A 22,010-nucleotide genomic window follows, 5' to 3' on the forward strand; every position below is an offset into this window, starting at 1 on the left:
TGCCCCATCAATTGTCGCCACTGTGCCCCATCAATTGTCGCCACTGTGCCCCATCAATTGTCGCCACTGTGCCCCATTGAATGCTCCCACTGTGCCCCATCGAATGCTCCCACTGTGCCCCATTAAATGCCCTCACTGTGCCTCATTGAATGCTCCTGCTATGCCCCATTGAATGTGCCCACTGTGCCCCATCAAAGCTCCCACTGTGCCCCATCAAAGCTCCCACTGTGCCCCATCAAAGCTCCCACTGTGCCCCATCGAATGCTCCCACTGTGCCCCATGGAAAGCTCCCACTGTGCCCCATGGAAAGCTCCCACTGTGCCTCATCGAATGCTCCCACTTTGCCCCATCGAATACTGCCACTGTGCCCCCCCATCCGCCATCTGCCCGGCACTTACCCTGTCTTGGTGGGGCAGCAGGTGATGGCGGCGAGCAGTGTCTCCGATGTTCCTCCATGTCCTCCATGTCTTCTCCCATCCTCTCCTATAATTGGACACCTGACAGGCATCCAATCACAGCACCTGTCATTTCAGCCAATCAGGTGATGGGTAACAGACCCAAGCACTTGGCGGAGAGGTGGTTCAGTGTTAGGAAAGTGAATATTCATTCACTTTCCTAACACACCTGGGTGAACTGCGAGCGCCAACCTCCCTGGCGCTCACTGTTTACTGTTTTTGACACCTGTTAGAGCCTATGGCTCTAATCAGGTGCTTCAAAAACACACCCCCACCGCTGTAATTCAGGCGCCCGGGGCCCAAAAAGGGGCCAGGCACCTGAATAGGCAGTGGCAGTGGCGGCCAAGCTATCTATTGGTGATAGAGGGGGTGGATGGAGAGAGGGGGCAGCGGCCGTGCACCCTTATGGATGCACTGCCACTGGCACAATTGCAGCAAGTCCGCATTGCAAGACTCCAGATCAACTTTCTTTGCAAACACTCTACAAGTCTGCTGCAAGTTCTGGTTCAGTCATGTTGTGCAATAGTCATCTCCCCACAGGGGGGCACTGTGGCTGAATTTTCATGCTGTAAACTTGCAGAGCTCTTGCGGTAGACTCACCACTGCAACTTTGCTCTTGATGTAGACTTGCCATGCAAATTTGCTACAAACTAAAAAATGTGTCAACAAGAACTTGTGCTTCAAGTGCTCTGCAAGTGTACAACTTGCCAGTGAAAATGGGCAGCAAGTTACTAGACTTACAATTCAACACTGCCACACATTTGTGGCAAGTTATCCTATCTATCTGGGAAGGAAAGACTGCTCTCCTTTACTATTCAATGGGAGCTCATTGGGTTGAAGCTGACCATACACATGGCAACTTTCCAGCAATTTCAACCCCTATCTATTGACCTGGAATCCAAATCCTGAGTGATCAAATGTAGGAATTGGTGGTTTAAATCGATCACAAGGAGATGAAAATTGCTAACCGTCAGGCCCTTGCACACAGGTTGTCCGATCAGGTCCGTCTGTCAGTTTTTCTTAGGTGGACCTTCTTCAGTCTCCCCTATGGAATGGTGGATGCCCTCTGATACCCACCGCCATCCGATCCCATCCTATCCACAAAAAAACTGACAGATGGTGGTCCTATTTTCCATTCGTCCAGCGGATCTGATCAGATGGAAACAAACAGTCGTTCCATTTCCATCCCATTTCCCTATAGAGGAGAGCGGGACTGTGTTTGTGTCCGCTCTGCATGGTGGAGCAGACATGGACCTGTCATTTGCCTGCTCTGTAGGGATCAGCGGAGCAACCCCCCCCTGCTGAGCAAGCAGAATCAGCTACGCAGAGGCGCCCTTGTGAAAAGAACCTTACCCACTATGTCTAAAATCTAAAATAGGTTCTGGCTGGGCATTAAAGGGGAATATGCAGGCAGTAGGGTACAGTCTAAGCCCTGTCAATTATTTGGCATTGGAGAGGGCTGAGACTGTACCCTACTGCCTGCATATTCCCCTTTATTGCCCAGCCAGAACCTATTTTAGATTTTTGAGTCTTCCTCCAAGACCACATTATTGCCACCAGGCACTCGAGTTGGGGTTATGTTAGTTCGAGTAGCTGTGTTGCAGTGACTGGGTGCCCGTAGTCATCTGAGCAGGGGCCCCTGTGGAATGTACTGCTTCCAAGTGACAGATGAAAAGTATCTGTACTACATGACAGCTTCCAATGCTGTTGTAACACTTATCTAATGATCCTCTGCTGTAGGAAAGTGTGGAGGAAAATATCTGGCACCTTCAAGAAGAGACACCAGTCTTCTGCAGCTTGACTGGCACCATACGCTGCAGCTTGAGGACACTAACCCTAGGTTCACAAAATAGAAAAATAGCCGGCAACTCCAATTCATAAGAAAAATTTATTGGCACATGTAGGAAAGCAAAAAAAAGCAGATGCATTTCGGCTGGAGAGCCTGCGTCACTGCATACATCTATGCATTTCTTAGTGTGTCTTAGTGCATACACTCTTTTTTTTTTTTTGGTGAATTTGTAAGGGTAGACCCCTGCAACCACCGGCCAGGGTTGTAGGGAAGAGGCCCTTGTTCCCATCAACATGGAGACAAGGTGTTTTAGAAGAGGCCCTGCCCCAAAGTACCCCCTAATGTTGAGGGCATGTGTCCTGGTATGGTTCAGGAGGAGGGGGGGTGCTGCTCCCTCATCTCTTCCCTTTCCTGACTTTCTGTGCTGCATGCTCAGATAACAGTCTGGTATGGATTTTGGGGGGGGGGGACACCACAACTTTTTTTTTTTGCCGTGAGGTTTCCCTCAAAATCCATAACAGACTTGAAGGGCCCAGTATGAATAGGGCGGGACAACCCCCTGCCATTTTCCCCCATTTTTTTTATTGCTTTCCTGACCTGCTGTGCTGCATGCTCAGATAAGGGTCTGGTATGGATTTTGGGGGGGCACCACAACATTTTTTTTTTTTTTGGCTTGAGATTTCCCTCAAAATCCATAACACACTTGAAGGGCCCGGTATGAATGGGGGGGGCGACCCCCTGCCATTTTCCCCCATTTTTTTTATTGCCTTCCCTTTCCTGACCTCTTGTGCTGCATGCTCAGATAAGGGTCTGGTATGGATTTTGGGAGAGTCGACTTGGGACTCCACAACATTTTTTTTGGCACAAGGAAAAGCCCGGTATGAATGGGGGGGGGGCCCCACGCAATTCCCCCCCCCCTTTTTTTATTGCCGGCAATTCTTTTTTTTTACATTCAGCTGTCAGCGGGGAACCCAGCTGACAGCTGATGACTCATCAGTTGATAATGATGTGGCAGCCGCCTTGCTCCCTAACAACCAGCTATTCAGTTTGTTAAAGAAGAAAAAAAACGCAAGAAAACTGCATGCAAAAAGGCAGGTTAAAAAAGAAAAATGCGTCAACCAAAGTCACATAGATGTGAACCTAGGGTTTATTCCCATTCCTACAGTCCATCTTTAATACTCAATATGCCAAGGCCGGGTTGCTCACCACTTGCAGGATTCGGAATTGGACAGGTAGGAGCCCCACGTCTACAACGTCTGAGAGCACAAAACCAAATGATTGTCTAGGAGTCCAAAATCTTTTAATATTGGTATTGGCTCATAACAAGAAAACAGCCAATGCGTTTCAGGGGCTCAAAAATCTCCCTTTTTTTCCAGGGCTATAAAACAAATACAGAAATGGTTGTAAAAATATGAATTTCCATTGTCATTCAATTCATCTTAAAATGCTTCACTTCACGTGTAGGAAAAAAAAAAAAAAAAAGCAACCAAACTCATTATAAACAGAAAACACTTCTAAAGATTAATCAACAATAACGAATTACACATAATAGTAGAAACCCAAAAGCAGATCTCACTAAAAATTGACGGGATGAATATCTTTAAAATAAATTAGAAAGGCCACAATAGATTTAACATTAAAAAATGCATTGGGATGAATATAACAAAAAATAAATGCAAAATAAAATGAAATAAAAATGGAGGCTCGATCACTGTTGATATTAAATTGCTTAATACCTCCCTTCAGACCTAATTAGCAACAAAAATGATTTAGCTTATAAAATGAAATTATGAGCTACTGAATGATGAAATAATACGATTAAAACGAATACAAAACAATCCTAACACTGGCAACTCGGCTATTGGGGAAAGAGCATTGTGAGCAGAGTGATGACCTTATCGGTGTGCCGCTGATCCCTTATTTCCAACTAGCAGGCTGGAGGTGGTGACCAAGCTGTGTCATTAAACTGCTGTGAAGAAAAGGGAGGTTATAGGCCTGTGAGCAAGCCATGATGGGATCAGAAGAGAATTACACATCTTTTGGCAGCTGAAAAGAGTTCACATACTGTACATGTATTTGAATATTGCCTGAAGTTCAGCTTAAAGATAACCTTCACCCTAAATAGAAAGTTTTATTTTCCCCTGCGTTCTTCCTCCTCGACTCTCACTTTTGTATTTTTTATAGTTTTTTTGTGCTGCAACTCAGTATTTCCATCTTGTTTGCCCAGGAGAGATTGACACTCGACCCCTGGCATCTGCTTGTGCACAGATTTTCCTGCTCGGAGTCCTCTTTTTCTTGGGCATGTGCAATGATGGAGCTGGTATGGAAGTCCCAACATGTGTCTGCACATACAAAGAATTACCACTCTAAGGTAATGACTTCTCACAAATCAGCTGTCTCCACAATCCCACAGGGTGCTGGCTCTGTTTGCAACAGGAACTGAAGTAGAAAAGATGTAGCTGGATAGCCGCACTCCGAATTATTCAACTTTATTTCAAAAATGTAATTAAAATCATAGCATCTAGGCTGGTAAACAGACTAACTGCACAGCCGCTGACATGTTTCACACCGTGTGAAACATGTCAGCGGCTGTGCAGTTAGTCTGTTTACCAGCCTAGATGCTATGATTTTAATTACATTTTTGAAATAAAGTTGAATAATTCGGAGTGCGGCTATCCAGCTACATCTTTTCTACTTCATGTGTCTGCACATGTATGGAAGACCCTCTTCCTAAAGAGCTACTGTTTATTTCAAAGTTTCATGTCTGTAATGTGATTATGACTAAGGCCTTATAGGCTGAAACACGTCAACCTTTCTTATTTGCATTTGGTCACTGTGGCTTGTTAATAAATACTAAATTTTTTTAAGAGCAATCCCCAGAGTGCGGATAATCTTTTCCTCATTTCTCTACTCAGCCAACGACTGTGGATCGAGCACCTGGGAGCTCTGATTTCTATGTGAGGTATGGGTAGTAGCACTGATTTTTTTGTTTATATTCTCTCCCTAAACCCCTAGCACCCCCCCTCACCCCCCCCCCCCCCCCGCTGCATCTGCTCAGATGTGCTACAGATCACTTCTGTGCACGTGCCAGACTATCAAAGATGGTGGCGCTGGGCGGGAGAGCGGCCAAAGCAAAAGAGGACAGAGGTTACTATTTAAATTACCTACTCAGCATGCCGGCTTTGGTGACATCATTCAGTCAAGGCATTTGTCATCGTCCGACATCCAAATATAAGGTTAAACCCAACACCCCAGGAATAATGGTTATTTGTTGCAAATTTGTCCACATTGGTTGCAGGGGGGGTCTTGTTTGAGTTCAAATGCCATACAGATCTTGAGTATTGTCACGGATCTATATACACCTAGGGGTAAGGTCTTCCGGGACAGGCTGGGTAGTAAATTTTAAAGACATGGGAGCTACGTGAGATAAACACAGGAAAGTGGATTCTTGGGATTGCCAGAGGGTGTAAGGGTGTGCCAGACTGCAACAGGTCTTTCAGCTAGCTGGGATCTAAGATACTATATGTAAAAATTTAACTGTCAGGAGGCAAATCTTGGCAGAACATCTCTATGTAACAAGTAGAATCCTCTCTTGTTTTAGTACACCTGTGTTTTTCCAGATATGTGCTTCAAATGTGAGTACGCGGACATGGCATCTCTTTTCTGAAGACCCCAGTGTGTCGATGAACGTAGGTTTTGTCAACTACACATTTGCTTCAATTTTTGGGAGCATAGAAGCCTTGAGAACTAAGCTTTTCTTCTGCTGTGCTGCATTGTCCATGTTTGTCCTCCATCAAATGCACATGTACAACAGCTTTGGAGATCGGGGCACATCTCTTACCTTTCTTCTCGAGCTTCCATCATCGATATTTACCCTCAACCAGAGGTTCTTGAGAGAATCGAAGTCCAGGATCCATTTTTCCTCTGTTCTCCGTCCTCTATTAAATGCACATGTGCTTCGGAGATCGGCACACATCTCTTACCATTCTTCTACAGCTTCCATGATCATTATTTACCCTCAATCACTTGTACAAGGGACACCTTTAGTAAAAAGTATGTAGCATAAGGACTATGCTCCCAGTTACAGTAGGCAAACCATGAAACATTAATATGCCAAAACAATTGGCTAAACTCATAAAATACTTTTTCATCTCAGCTTTTTCTTCATCCTTGTTATTTGAAGTTACACATCCAATACCTTAGGGTAGCCTTTCTCAACCGTTTTGCCTTGGAGAAACCATTGAATTTATTTTCAGGTCTGCTGAAACAAATTCATTGGGAGTCCTTGGGAAAAATGTCCCTTCTTCATTGGTGGCCAGAGGGAAAATTCTCCCTTTACAGCGGTGGTGAAAATGCCAGCTGAAAAGATTGTACAGCTGTCTCTGCAAAGTGGCGTTGGCCCAAAGAACTATGCAGGCACCATCAGATGGAAGGTCAGTAACCCACAGCTCAAACAACCCCTAGCAACCACTGGAGGAACCCTAGGGTTCCACAGAACCTTGGATGAGAAAGGCTGACTTAGAGATTGATATTTAAATCCCATCCCCGGGCAAAATAAATAAATAAAAAGTCCTCCCATAGCACAGGCTAACTGTTAATATTTGTGTTTGGGGGTGGGGGGGGGGGGTGGAAGGGGATATACTTCACGAATCAACCCATTCTCCCAGCACACGACCATTCCGGCACCCCTGCACTCCAGCGGTCTTAGGTTGTGGACTGTTCCTGACGTCATCAAGCCCAGAGCAGGACCAGGAACAGTCCACCGCTGGTCTGCAGGGGAGCACTGTTTTCCAAAGGAATGAAGGATCGGATGAGTATAAGCTTTCTCCTCACCCCTAGACAAAATGAGCAGTTGATTTGTGCAATGTGGGCAAGGGGGGAGGTGGAAGGGGATATATTTCACAAATGCACCCATTCTCCCAGCACACGACCATTCCGGCACCCCTACACTCCAGCGGTCTTAAGTTTTGGACTGTTCCTGACGTCATCAAGCCCAGAGCAGGACCAGGAACAGTCCACCGCTGGTCTGCGGGGAGTACGGTGTTCCGAAGGAATGAGGGACCGGGTGAGTATAAGCTTTCTCCTCACCCCTAGACAAAATGAGAAGTTGATTTGTGCAATGTGGGCACAGGGGGGGAGGTGGAAGGGGATATACTTCACAAATCCACCCATTCTCCCAGCACACGACCATTCCAGCACCCTGCACTCCAGCGGTCTTAAGTTGTGGACTGTTCCTGACGTCATCAAGCCCAGAGCAGGACCAGGAACAGTCCACCGCTGGTCTGCGGGGAGCACGGTGTTCCGAAGGAATGAGGGACCGGGTGAGTATAAGCTTTCTCCTCACCCCTAGACAAAATGAGCAGTTGATTTGTGCAATGTGGGCACAGACCCACTGATAGGTTTTAAATAATACATTAACACAATAGAGGTCTTTACTTTCGGACCAAAAATAGGGACAAATGGAGGAGGGAAAAGGGAACAGATGGATTTGGCTCCAAAAGAGGGCCAGTCCCTCCAAATGATGGACAGTTGGAAGCTATGGATGCAATTCAAAACCAAGAATCTCTTCCAATGGGGCTACCATAGCTCAGAGCTTTATAACAAAATGTATACTCTTCCTATATGAATAAACATGTGCTTAATATTAAATAATTATGAGAAATGTTGTTATAGTTTTTAGCTAGCCATGTAAGGAGGGATTTTTCTTTTTGATAATGTAACATTATCTGATGGGTCCAGCTCAGTTTTTATATTTCATTAATTATTTTTGAGCCAAAAGTGGACTGCTGTCCAAGAAGTATGCAATAGGCGATATCAAAATTGCGTGTCTAGGTACAGAAAATGCCATCATTTTTGCAGGTTGTTTCATAATTTTGTGTTGGGAAAAATAGATTTGTAAAAGGGCCAAAAATACCTGAAAAAAAATGCAGTTTCACAGACAATTTTTTCTGGAGATGAATCCTAGAGACTAAATTTAATAAAGACTCATACTTCTTTATAAAGATGAAAAATTGATTTAAAATTGCTCTGCTCTCTTGCGTCTTATGGGAGAACGAAATCAGAACGCCGCTCAGATGTTTTGAAAACAAATTATCTGTGTTGGCTGTGAAACTCCAGTGGGGCACGGTGGGACTTGTAGTTCCCCCTGTGGCTGCAGGGCCTCCTTTGCTCTTAACCTCATTAGTGATTGCCTAATTTCTCCTAAGTATGTTTTCCTAAGTGCAGTAGTGATCTAACTTTCTAATCTCATTCCTTCTTTCCTTGAGCTATCAGCATTTAATTAGCACGATTCCCTTGGCTCCTCTGCTCTGTGTACACTCTCGTAGCACGTTGGCTGGCAATCTTTTCCTCCAGCAAAACTCTCAGCTGACTTTCCCCTGCCATATGCGCTGTGTATCATACTAATGATGAGGTTCTATACTTTACAATGCTTGTGATTACCATCTGCCCAGGCAAGACAATAAAAGATCAAAAGCTACGGGATTCCTGTCATATTTTACTGTAAAGACTTCGCTTATCCAATCTCAGCTCTCAGGTAACGCTTTCTTTCATACTGGTGTAATTCTAGTTTCTTTTATACAACATCAAGGCGATCGGCTGAACTAAATACTTGAAAGGGGTTTCCACATGCAGGAGACTTTAAAGGGCCATTGCACTTTGCTTTCGGAGAACCTGCAACTGGTAGTGTTAGGCGGAAGGTTTTCATTGCTGAAAAACACACCACCCTGCCATACTTGCCAACATCTTCGTCCCAGTCCTGAAACGGACATCTGTGCCCATGGGCCACACATATCAGTCTTTGTTTCTTGATATTCCTTCCTTGACCACACCAACTTTCTGCGCAGTCTCTTTTTTAATGCCAGAACTACCCACACGTGGTGGTGATCCCATCGGTAATGACCATTTTTTGCTCAGTAACTCAATTTGATGCCGGCATATTCAGAACAGTTGGCACCCATGTCTTGCATGCCGAAACCTAGTTCGCATAGTTACATTGGTTCAAGCTGGATTAATGTAACTATGTGAACTATGTTTCGGCATGCAAGACACAGATGCCAATTGTCCTGGATTTGCCAGCATCAAATTATTTGAGTTACTGAGCAAACAATGGTCACGTGTGGGTGATCCCGGCATTAAAAAAAGAGACCGCGCAGAAAGTTGGTGTGGTCTAGGCATGAATATCTAGAAAAAAAGACTATGTGTGGGCTCAGTCTAACGATTGCGGCAATACCTCACATGTGTGGTTTGACCGCCGTTTTCATATGCGGGCGGCCGGGCGCAGTACTCACGTATGCGTTCGCTTATGCACGCGAGATCGTCGGGACTAGGTGCTTTAAAAAACATTTTTTTTCACAGTTTTAAAAAAAAAAATGGTGTCACTTTTATTCCTATTACAAGGAATGTAAACATTCCTTGTAATAGAAAAAAGCATAACAGGTCCTCTTAAATATGAGATCTGGGTCAAAAAGTCCTCAGATCTCCTATTTACACTAAAATACAAAAAAGGTTTATAAAATGTCTTTGCCAGCAAATTAACAATAACCTTGAGTAATAAGCAACAGAGCAGACCATTACTTTGCACTTGCTGAATAAGAATACTGCATGGCATGATGTGATCCTCCTGCAAGAAGCATGAAATTATTTGTTTCTTTTACAAATTGCTTATTGCTCTCTAATATAATAATTCCTGCACAAGTGCACAGCACACAGAGAGTGGTCTAGTAAGTAAAGGCTTAGGTCAGGTGAATTTGGTAATTAATTATTATTTAATTACTTCATTATTTCATTTTTTTTGTCAGTCAGAGTCAATTATGCCACTCACCGTCTTCCAGCTCCGCTCGGGCTGAGGAACGGAGCTGCCGACGTCACTTCCGGGTTTCGTGAAGCAGCCGAAAGCCAGAAGTGACCTGCCTGTCTCTGAATGACAATGCAATGAATGACAATGAATGACAATGCAATGAATGACAATGAATGACAATGAATCACAGTGATTTTACGGGGCGGAAGCTAGTCGGCGTTCTACAGTGCGCCGCAAGGCGGGTTTTTAACCCGCAAATGAAGCGCCATGGATGCAATCTTGTGATTGCATCGACGTGGCACTTCTCATAGTGAACTGCGACCGGCGCCACAGTACACTATGTTAAATTGTTAAATGACATTTATTTTATTTATTTTTTTAAATGTCTTAAAAGGCCCGTTTTTTTTTTTTTTTTTTTGTTAGACTGAGGGGGGGGGGGGGGGGCGCCCCCTATGGACGGGCCGCCTCTGGTTCCCAGTGAAAGGACCACTAAAGGGAGTGAATCTCCCTAGAAGACAGCAGTAAAAAAAAGTTCCACTCTTCCATCACTCTGTCCAAATGTAAAAACAAGTAAGTTTTGCCTTTAGTTGTACGTGAAGGAAAATGGAGACCCCCCCCCCCTCTCATAACTGAGTAACGGCATCCAACTTTCTCCATAAAGTCTGCACACGCAATGACTAATAAGGGAAATTCCACTCTATCTTGGATATAACTGGTGAATGATACATTTGGAATATATATTTTTTTTATCTGCCTTGACCGGTGTCTCAGCCAAGTGGAATGTGTATCCCATTGTGGTTGCCTTGAGATTCTGTGACCGGTTTTGAGGAATTACAAACCAATTTGATTTTCTTCCGGCCCGCCACAGCCTAAAGTATCATGTGCTGGAAATAATCTGCTGGGTCATAGAAGAATGTGTCCCTCTCTGAGGCTGTGCTCTGATCCTCTGCACAGATCTCTCTAACGCGTTGCAGTTTTGGATGGCTGTAAAAGCTTTTGAAGAGTACCTGTTGGCTTGACAAAGCTGGGGACTTAAAAAGTAGAGAAAGGAGAATTAAAATGTAACTAAAGACAAGCAAAATCTACCAGTGGACTGTTCATGGTTAAATTAAAGTTGCAGCTAATCTTCAAGCGCAACTCCAGATATGGCTTTTATTGCATAGTTATATCGGTCCAACTTAGACCAATGTAAGTATATAAACTCCATACCTGTGGGACTGATGTGAAAGTGGACATTCACTGTAGAAGTGACCACTACTACAGTGACCGCTATGGCTTTCTGGGTCTTGTGCCGAGTGGCTTCCCTTCTGAAAAATAAATGCAGGGGGTTTCTCGCTCGGCACATCTGCAATTCACAGAACACTTTGTATTTTTTTTTTTTTCCGTGAAGACAAATCATTCTCTAATTGGACGAGGTGGAGAGGAGGATCGGTGATGTCACAGTGTCAACCTCGTTCAGTCATTCTCCACTTCCACAGCCGTCCTGCACGTATGGAATATGTATACTTGAATACAGTGGGTATAGAAAAGAATCGCCCCCCCTTTAAAATAATCACATTTTGTTGCTTTGCAGCCTGAAATGAAGACAGACACAGTTTTGTTTTATCCAGCTGTATTCACTAGTGCAACTTATAACATCCAAGTGAAAGCTATAACACCAACATGTGAGAAAAAAATTAAAAAACAAAATCACTGAGTTGGAAAAAGGATCACCCCCTTATGTCAGCATTTTGTTGGACCACCTTTTGCTTTAATTACAGCCTTTAGTGTGTTGTTTTTTTTTCTCTAATAACTTTGCACATCTAGACTTTGCAACATTTGCCCGCTCTTCTTTGCAGAACTGCTTGAGTTCAGTGAAATTTGATGGTGACCATTTGTGGACTGCAGTCTTCAAGTCTTTCCACAATGAGGTTTAAAGGGGTTGTAAACCCTTGTGTTTTTTCAACTTAAAGCGGAGGTCCACCCTAAAGTGAACCTTCTGCTCATTGGAACCCTCCCCCCCCCTTCCGGCGCCACAATTGGCACCTTTCAGGGGGGAGGGGGGTGCAGGTACCTGTACAGTACAGGTATCTGCACCCACTTCCGGCGTAGATTCTGCTGAAGGTACGCCCCTTTCCGCAGAATCTACGCCCCTTTCCGAAGGACCCCCGCTGGCTGCTGGGAAACACACGGATCCCAGAGACAGCGAGGACCATCCTTATTGCGCAGCGCGACTCGCGCATGCGCAGTAGGGAACCGGGAAATGAAACCGAAAGGCTCCACTTCCTGATTCCCATACCCAAGATGGCGACAGCAGCACTCGAGAGACGATCGAAAGATTGGCTTCGGGTGCCGACATCGCGGGCACGCTGGGCGGGTAAGTGTCACTATTTTAAATGTCAGCAGCTGCAGTATTTGTAGCTGCTGGCTTTTTAAAAAAAAAAAACGTCGGACTCCCGCTTTAATACATCCTATGCATTAAGGTGAAAAAACACCTGGCAGTCACCTGCCCCGCAGCCCCCCCCCCCGTTTTACTTACCTGAGTCCCTTCATCTCTTCAGCGGGGACGAGCTGTCCCTCTCTCCACGGGGTCCCTGCTCTTGATTGGATATATTGATAGCAGCGCAGCCATTGGCTCCCGCTGCTTTCAGTCAAATCCAATGGCGCGGGTGCCAAGGGGTGGGGCCCAGTCCGCCATTCGTGTCTGTGGATGCAAATGCTGGACTCTGGAGCAAGCCAGCAAGGTAACCCCCTCGGGAGAGCGCTTCTCCTGGGGCACTCCTGGTGCATCACTGTCCTAGGGGGTTACCTGATGTGGGAAGGAGCTGCGAGAGACGCCGGGGGACCCCAGAAGAGGAGGTTCGGGACCACACTGTGCAAAACAAGCTGCACAGTGGAGGTAAGTATGACATGTTTGTTATTTAAAAAAAATAAAAAATGATCCTTTACAAACACTTTAAATCTGGACTCTGACTAGGTGATGCATGAACATTCACCTTTTTCTCCTCCAACCACTGTGTGGTCATTTTTGCTGTGTGCTTTGAATCATTGTCATGTTGGGAGTTAAACCTTCTTCCCATTGACAACTCTCTGGCAGAGAGCAGCAGATTTTCCTCAAGAATTTGGTGGTATTTTGCCCCATCCATTTTTCCTTCTATCCTGACAAGTGCTCCAGTCCCTGCTGCAGAGAAACACCCCCAAAGCAGGACATTACCCCCTCCATGCTTTACTGTAGGAATGGTGGTATTTGGATGATGAGTTGTATTGGAGGCCAAATCATTCCATTTTAGTTTTATCTGACCACCTTTAATGCACCTTTAACGCATTTTGAAGATTCTGAGGCCACATGGAAAAAGGTGTTCTGGTCAGATGAGACTAAAATGGAATGATTTGGTCTCAACACCAAACGATATGTCTGGTGGAAATCCAATACAGCTCACCATCCAAAATACACCTTTCCTATGGCGGTGGTTTCATGTAATTAGCTTTCCATCGACTAAAAAGAAAAAGAAAACCTCAAGTCTGAAACGCATACAGGACGGGGAAAAAAGTACTGCAAGCAGCATCTTTGGGGCAGTGCGGGAGCCCCCAAAACATCCTGCCCAAGCGCCTGTAACACGGGTGCTTTTAACCCTTTCTTTAAAAGCGCCCCTCTAGTGGGCCAAAAGCAAAGCTATAACAGCGGTAAAGCGCTGCTAAAATTAACAGTGCTTTAAAAAAAATTGCAATGCCCATCATTTTATTCTCTAGCCACTTCCCGACCGACGTATGCCGATGTACGTCAGCAGAATGGCACGGACAGGCAAATGGGCGTATCTGTACGTCCCTTTAAATTTGCCGCCGTGCCATCGCGTGCTGGTCGGAACCTTTGTAAGTTGGGTTGCGGGTCCCACGGACTCAATCGCCACGGGGATACCCACGATCGTCTCACAGGGAGGAAGAACGGGGACATGCTAATGTAAACTAGCATCTCCCCGTTCTACCTAGTGACACTGTCACTGATCTCTGCTCCCTGTCATGGGGAACAGAGATCAGTGACATGTCACACACACAGTCACGCCCCCCCCACTGTTAGAAACACACCCCAGGACACACTTAACCCATACACTGCCACCTACTGGTTTACCCCATTCACTGCCAGTGTCATTTACACAGGAATCAGTGCATTTGTATAGCACTGATTGCTGTATAAATGACAATGGTCCTAAAAATGTGTCAAAAATGTCTGATGTGTCCACCATAATGTCGCAGTCACGATAAAAATCGCTGATCGCCGCCATTACTAGTAAAAAAATAATTATTAATAAAGATGCCATAAATCTATCCCCTTTTTTGTAAACGCTATAACTTTTGCGCAAACCAATCAATAACCGCTTATTGCGATTTTTTTAGATTTTTTTACCAAAAATATGTAGAAGAATACGTATTGGCCTAAACTGAGGAAAAAAAAGTTTTTTTTTATATATTTTTGTGGGATATTTATTAGCAAAAAGTAAAAAATGCGTTTTTTTTCAAAATTGTCGCTCTTTTTTTGTTTATAGCGCTAAAAAATAAAAACCGCAGGGGTGATCAAATACCACCAAAAGAAAGCTCTATCTGTGAGGAAAAAAGGATGTCAATTTTGTTTGGGAGCCACGTCGCACGACCGCGCAATTGTCAGTTAAAGCGACGCAGTGCCGCATCGCAAAAAGTGGTCTGGTCTTTGGCCAGCAAAATGGTCTGGGGATTAAGTGGTTAAGGTCTCTGCTTAAAAAAAAATAAAAAATTATAATGTTTGGGGGTTCTAAGTAATTTTCTAGCAAAAAAAAATACTGATTTTAACTTAAAACGTAAAAAAAGAAATGTCAGAAAAAGGCTCGGTCCTTAAGTGGTTAAGCGGCAGTGTTGCCGATTTTTATAGATTCTGGATCATAGTTTATGAGGGTGTCCGGTAAAGGATTGCCTATCATCCACTCTCCCTAGGAATTGCCGGTAAGTGGAAACGTTCCCTGAATGTAATGATTTCAGCATCTTCTCATTTCCAACCAATATCCGCCTTCTCTGCTAGATCCAGAAATCTATACTCATCGGCGTGCTGGGGGGTCAGCCTCTAGGAAATGAACTGACTCAGCCACCGCTATCACCCCGGCTTTAATCTCCTCGGCGAATGCCTCGTCATCTCTGGAATCCACATCCGGTCGGAATAGCGTTTTTTTTTTCTCTTCCCAACAAAAAACAAAAAAAACGCCCCTTTGAATTTGCTAAGGTCAGACCCGCTGCTGCGGAGGGGCGCATCAGCCGCCTGAAAGAAACGCTTAGAATGAACTCATGCCAGTTTATTTAAATGGAAACCATACGAGGGCGAGAAGCCCAGTATTGTGAACTTCCTCATTGACATGACTAGAGGAAAGGAATGTGCCCTTGAGAGAAAGAGAAGAAGGAGGAGGAGGAGGATGGGGTGGGGGGGGGGGGGGGGGGTGTAAAACTTGCAGGAACTCAGCTGTGGTTTCCAAATTTCTCCTTGAATTCTGGGCCCGAGCCTCCAAAATACAGCAGTCCTTTAAAATTGGCTCTTGGCAGCCTCCACTTCCCGGCTGCGGCCAAGTCGAAAAACCGTCAGCCTGGTGGGGCCATCCTGGTGATTTCATTAGCTCTTATTACTCAGCGGTCTGTAGCAGATGGTCAGTGCGCTCACCCACCCCTCTTCTTTTTTTTTGTCTACGGTCAGGCATGTGTTCCGACAGCTGATCCGTCCCAAGAGATGACAAAGGAAGAAAAAAACATATATATAAAAGTCCATCATGAATAGCAGTTTCGTCTCCTTTTTCTTTCCTCCGAAAGTTTGATTACGGTAAGGGCTTCTTTGTAATAAGTAGCTTGCTTACCGCGCAGAACATATGATAGGGTTGTGAGCGCAGTGGGTAATTTGGGTTTCTTCTGATGAAAGCGTGTGTCATTATGCCCCGACTCCTCCACACTTAACCGTCCTCTTTAATCTCACATATCAAAGCGATACTTTGTGTGTTTCTTTTTTTTTTTTTCTTCCTTTTTTTCTTTTTTTTTTTTTTTTTTTTGGTGAAGAGTATAGTCGTGATTTTAGAAGTGGCTTCCTCCCATTTATCTAGGTTGTATCATTGTTGTCAAGGGTCTTTAAAGCGTAGTATGGCCTCTCGAGTTTCTTACGTCTGGTCACCTGACGTTCGCCACCTGTCTGAGCCATTGTCTCGGAATACCCGATTGATAGCTTACAAAAATCTGACTTTTATCTGACACAATTAGGTCCTTTTTTTTTTTTTTTTTTTAAAGGTTAATTGCAAAACGCAAGTAAAATTATTCCTCAAAATAATTAGCCGGGAAACATTCTAACTGTAGAGGATAATTGCTCATAATTACTAGGTTGTGCAGAGCTTTAGGAGTGCTCATGGGTGGTACTGCCGCCTCCTGCCACCCATTCTGAGTGCTCTTGCTTCATGTCTGGTGACCCATTCCTCATGCCACTGGTCTCTAGTGATTGGATAGGCTGCATTGTCAGTGATGTCACCGGTCTCTAGTGATTGGATAGGCTGTATTCTCAGTGATGTCACCAGTCTCTAGTGATTGGATAGGCTGCATTCTCAGTGATGTCACTGGTCTCTAGTGATTGGATAGGCTGCATTCTCAGTGATGTCACTGGTCTCTACTTAATGGATAGGCTGCATTTTCAGTGATGTCACCAGTCTCAGCTATGTATAGACTGCATTCTCAGTTTTTTGTTGGTCTCTAGTGAATGGATAAACTGCATTCTCAGTGATGTCACCGGTCTCTAATGCTTAATGGCTGCATTCTCAGTGATGTCAGCGGTCTTTAGTGAATGGATAGGCTGCATTCTCAGTGATGTCACCGCTCTCTAGTGAATGGATAGGCTGCATTCTCAGTGATGTCACTGGTCTCTAGTGAATGGATAGGCTGCATTTTCAGTGATGTCACCAGTTAGAGGCGGCTCTCTAATTAGGCAAATTAGGCGATCGCCTAAGGCCGCACACTCACAGGGGCTCGCAGCCGCCTAATTTGCCTGTAATCAAACACTCATGTCAAGGTCTCATCATGGAGCGTCCGGTCCAGTGGCAGCAAGTAGAGGCCTCTAGGTGGCGGCAGCGGCTGGATGAAAGCACCCCGGCTGCATGGAGGAATATGGAAAAGTAAATTGCACTATGTACAGTCTCCCCCCCCCCCCCCCCGCTCCTCCTATCTAACTTTTTCTGCATCCCTATGCTCTCCAGCCCCTCCGTGTGCTCCCTGGTTCCACCCCACCTGCTCTCCAGCCCTTCCTTGACCACCCTGGCTCCGCCCCCATTTCGCAAACACCCCCCTGCGCTCCACTTTAGTTCTTCTCCCCCCCTCAAGCTACCCCCCAGCGCTCTCCAGCCCCCACCCCTCCTGTGCTCTCCACCTTTCCCAATTCTCTCTGCCCCCCAGCACTCTCTGGCCCCCATTCTCCGGCCCCCATCCCCCAGCACTCTCTGCCCCCACCCCCCAGCAGTCTCCGCCACACTCCAGCTCCTCCCCACTCTTTGCCCCCCAAGTGCTCTCACAAACTGGGACATGGGGCACAGGAGGGGCTGACGACAGGGCTAGGGATCTCTCTTACCCACTTTCCCTCACCCCCCCCCTCTCTCTCTTACCCCCTCTCCCCCCCCCTCTCTCTCTCTTACCCCCTCTCCCCCCTTCCTCTCTCCACATCCCCCTCTCTCTTTCTCTCTCCCCCTCTCTCTCTTACCCCCCTCTCCCCCGCTCTCTCCCTTCTCTCTCTCACCACACTCCTTCTCTCTCTTACCCCTTCCCACCCCTCCCTCCCTCCCTCTCCTCCCTCTCTTCTCCCTCTCTCCTCTCTCTCTCTCCCCCCTTCTCTCTCCCCCTCCTCTCCTCTCCTCTCCCTCTCTCTCCACCTCTTTCTCCCGCTCTCTCCATACCCCTCTCTCTCCCCTCTCTCTCCCCCTCTCTCCATACCCCTCTCTCTCCCCCTCTCTCCATACCCCTCTCTCTCCCCCTCTCTCCATACCCCTCTCTCTCCCCCTCTCTCTCTCCCCCTCTCTCTCTCCCCCTCTCTCCCTTCCTCCCTCTCTCTCTCTCACCCACTATCCCTCCCCCTCTCACTCACAATCTCTTGCTCCCCTCTCTCTTTCCCTCTTTCTCTCTCCCTCCCCTATCGCTCACAATTTCTTGCTCCCCTCCCCTCTCTCTCCGCCTTTTTCTCTCTCTTCCCCTCTTTCTTCCCCCTCTTTCTCTCTCCCCCTCTCTCCCTCCCCTCGCTCTCTCTCTCACCACCCCTTCTCTCTCCCTCCCCCCTCTCTCTCTCTCTCCCCCCCCCCTCTCTCTCTCTCCCCCCTCTCTCTCCCTCCCCCCTCTCTCCCTCTGCCCCTCTCTCTCTCTCCCTCCCCCTATCTCTCTCTCTCTCTCTCCCTTTCCCTCTCTATATCCCTCCCCATCTTTCTCCCCCCGCATTGTGCTGGGATCCCCCTATTCTACTTTCTCTGTCGATGTGGAATGACTCAGTGACACCCCCTCCCCATTCTCTCAAGACACAAAAAAATTCTTAGAGGTTTTGCCACCTTGCTGGCCCCAGATGTTTTATTGTCTGCATATGTCTGATGGGTGAGGAAGGTACCCTGGAAGTGGTGCTGATGAACTGTGTGCTTGATCTGTGCATCTTTTTGCAGCAATTTTTATTGCTCAAATTTTTTTTCCCATTTAGGGGCGTGATTGGGGCCTCGTGTGTAAGTTTCACCTAAGGCCCCACAAAGCCTAGAGCCACCTCTGTCACCACCAGTCTCTAGTGATTGGATAGGCTACATTCTCAGTGATGTCACCAGTCTCTAGTGAATGGATAGGCTACATTCTCAGTGATGTCACCAGCCTCTAGTGATTGGATAGGCTACAATCTCAGTGATGTCACCAGTCTCTAGTGAATGGATAGGCTGCATTTTCAGTGATATCTAAAGTCTCTAAGGAATGCATAGACTGCATTCTCAGTTTTGTGTTGGTCTCTAGTGAATAGATAGGCTGCATTCTCAGTGATGTCTCCAGTCTCTAATGAATGGATAGGCTGCATTCTCATTGATGTCACCAGTCTCTAGTGAATGGGTATCCTCCGTTCTCAATGATGTCACTGTTCTCTAAGGAATGTATAGACTGCATTCTCCATGATGTCACCTGTTTTTAGTGAATAGATAGGCTGCATTCTCAATGATGTCTCTGGTCTCTAAGGAATGTATAGGCTGCATTCTCAGTTTTTTGTTGGTCTCTAGTGAATGGATAGGCTGCATTCTCAGTGATGTCACCGGTCTCTAGTGAATGGATAGGCTGAATTTTCAGTGATGTCACCATTCTCTAGTGAATGGATAGGCTGCATTCTCAGTGATGTTACCAGTCTCTAGTGAATGGATAGGCTGAATTTTCAGTGATGTTACCAGTCTCTAGTGAATGGATAGGCTGCATTCTCGGTGATGTCATTTGTTTCTAGTGAATGGGTAGCCTGCGTTCTCAATGATGTCACTGGCCTCTAAGGAATGTATAGGCTGCATTCTCAGTTTTTTGTTGGTCTCTAGTGATTGGATAGGCTGCATTCTCAGTGATGTCACCGGTCTCTAGTGAATAGATAGGCTGTATTTTTGGTGATAGTATTTGTCACCAGTGAAATATGTGTCTTCCTTCATAGGACTCTCTGACCAAACCAGAACTCTGTTCATTTTTTTGTTACGTTACATTACAGAACCCAGTTAACAGCTATAAAAATAGAGCAGACAGTAATATGAGATCATGTAGGTCAGGTTGACTTTCCAGATGTTGTCTATAATTTATGTGTAAACCATTTTCACACACCATTCTGTTTTGTAACTTCCCAATTTAATCCTGCCCGAATTCAGAAGGACCAAAGTACTAAATTTAAAGTGACAATCATTTCAGTCCTAATTATACAGAACCTTATACACTGAGCCAGTGACCAATTATACCATCCAGGTAACACTGCATCTGTAAAGTGCCTTAGTCCATCTAGTTCACATCATTGATGACCTTACTGAAAATACAGCCTATCCATTCACTAGAGACTGGTGACATCACTGACAATGCAAATTATCCAATCACAAGAGACCAGTGACATCACTGAGAATGCAGCCTATTCAACCACAAGAGACCAATGACATCACTGAGAATGCAGCCTATCCACGTCTTAGAGGCTGCATATGGCTCCTTTTCCTTGGTGGGTAGATGTAGTGGTTGGGAAGTGAACGGGAGGTGAGTAGAAGCAGCAGTGGAATGCCATTTAAGTGCTGTGAACTGCATTATTAAAGCACAGGTTATGTCATATGTTTCTTTGTAACTTCTCTTTCCACCTGGCTTGCAGATTTCCGAGGCTCAGAAGTTGGTGTTCCCATAACAGCAGATTAATAGTAACAAGGAAGCTTCCAAGCTGCAGTACAGCTACACCTGGAGACATAACAGAACCGCTAGGCCATGAGCCTCTCAACCTGCGGCCTTCCAGCTGTTGGGGAACTACAAGTTCCATCATGCCTCTGCCTTTGGGAGTCATTCTTGTAATTGTCAGTGGCTTGCAATGCCTTATGGGACTTGCTGGCGGGCCATAGGTTGAGCACCCATGCTCTAGGCAGACAGGCCCAGCTCCTCCTATGAAGTTCATGGCTTAGTTTTCAATTTCGATTGGAGCTTAGGTTTATTGCTACCAGAAAAATAAAATCGAGACAAACGTCTCCTTTATGGAATAGGTCATGCTGAAGTGGTTTGTGTGATGAATAGTCATGAAGGAAATAATGAATATAAATGCAGGCCAGTTGGTGTGAGGGACTTTCAAGGCATCAATATAAATGAGCGACCATGGGACAGTGCCCATGCTGCAATAACACGCTCACACCAACTGGAGGAGCGTATGGGGTGCAGGCGTTTATAGAGGTCACAAAACTATGATATCCGTTTTAAAAGCTAGCTACAATATTATGACTTTTTTTTTTTTTTTTTTGTATAGGGGGGAAGTGTTGTAGACTCCTTTTTATTTGCTGTCTTCGTCTCCATGCAGGAGATTGCACCTCAATTCCTGTATAGGTGACTACACAGCAAGTGAGGAGCAAATCATAGTTTTCATTCACACACTTAAATGGACTATTCAGCAATTCTGGGTGTATCCAATAATCTATCTCCAGTTGCAAACATTTTATTGCAGAAGGAGACATGTCTGAAAAAATTCTTCCTGCTCATAATTTTCTGATTTTAAAGCAGTGTTGCACATGCCTTTTATTTTCATTAGTTACACACCTTAGAAGTATGCAAAATCTCGAGCCACCCCAGTCCAAAATATATAAAACGTACATGTTACTTATTAATGGGAAGCCTGGGCCAATGAATACAACCATCTTGATGAAATGATCTTCACATCAGAAGTCCCCCTTCAAATCAGAGGTCCCTCTTCTCATCAGAGCTCCCCTTCCTATTCACATTACAGGTCCTCCACCATATCCGATTCCCTTCTTCACATGTGAGACTTCCTTCACATAAGAGGTCCCCCCATCACATCCGATGGGCCCTTTTCACATCAGAGGTCCACTATCACATTGGAGGTCCCTCTTCACTTCAGAGCCCACCCTCCTTCACATTAGAGGTTCACCATCACATCGGAGGTCCTCCACATATCACAGTCCCCTCTTCTGAACCTTCCTTCACGTGAGAGGTCCTCCATCACATCTGTGGTCCCTCTTCACATTAGAGGTCCACCATCACATCAGAGGTCCCTCTCCACATTAGAGCCACCCTCCCTCCCCCTCTTCATATTAGAAGTCCACCATCATAACAGAGTCCCCTCATATGTTAACCTTCCTTCACATGAGTGGTCCCCCCATCACATCCGAAGTCCACCATCACAATAAAGGTCCCCCTATCACATGCGAAGTCCACCATCACATCGGAAGGTCCACCATCACCAGAGGTTCTCCACCCCATCAGAGGCTCCCCATCACATTCGCGA

At 45.6% G+C, this 22,010-nt stretch overlaps 1 protein-coding gene across 2 annotated transcripts in view; it reads left to right on the top strand.

Annotated features, from left to right (window-relative positions):
• Positions 1-22,010, top strand: part of LOC143997631 (uncharacterized) — a 379,606-nt gene that overhangs the window by 217,784 nt on the left and 139,812 nt on the right. Inside the window, exon 4 of one of the 2 annotated variants that reach the window (XM_077493334.1) lies at positions 4,472-4,615. The exons of the other annotated variant lie outside the window; for it this stretch is intronic. Within the exon in view, the coding sequence (XP_077349460.1) occupies positions 4,581-4,615 (35 nt within the window). The 5' untranslated portion in view covers positions 4,472-4,580. The remainder of the gene's footprint in view (positions 1-4,471; positions 4,616-22,010) is intronic. 2 annotated transcript variants of the gene reach the window in all.

The sequence above is a fragment of the Lithobates pipiens genome, unplaced genomic scaffold (genome assembly GCF_037356315.1).
Source record: "Lithobates pipiens isolate NorthernLeopardFrog02 unplaced genomic scaffold, aLitPip1_a1.2 Scaffold_19, whole genome shotgun sequence".
Taxonomy (NCBI): Eukaryota; Metazoa; Chordata; class Amphibia; order Anura; family Ranidae; genus Lithobates; species Lithobates pipiens.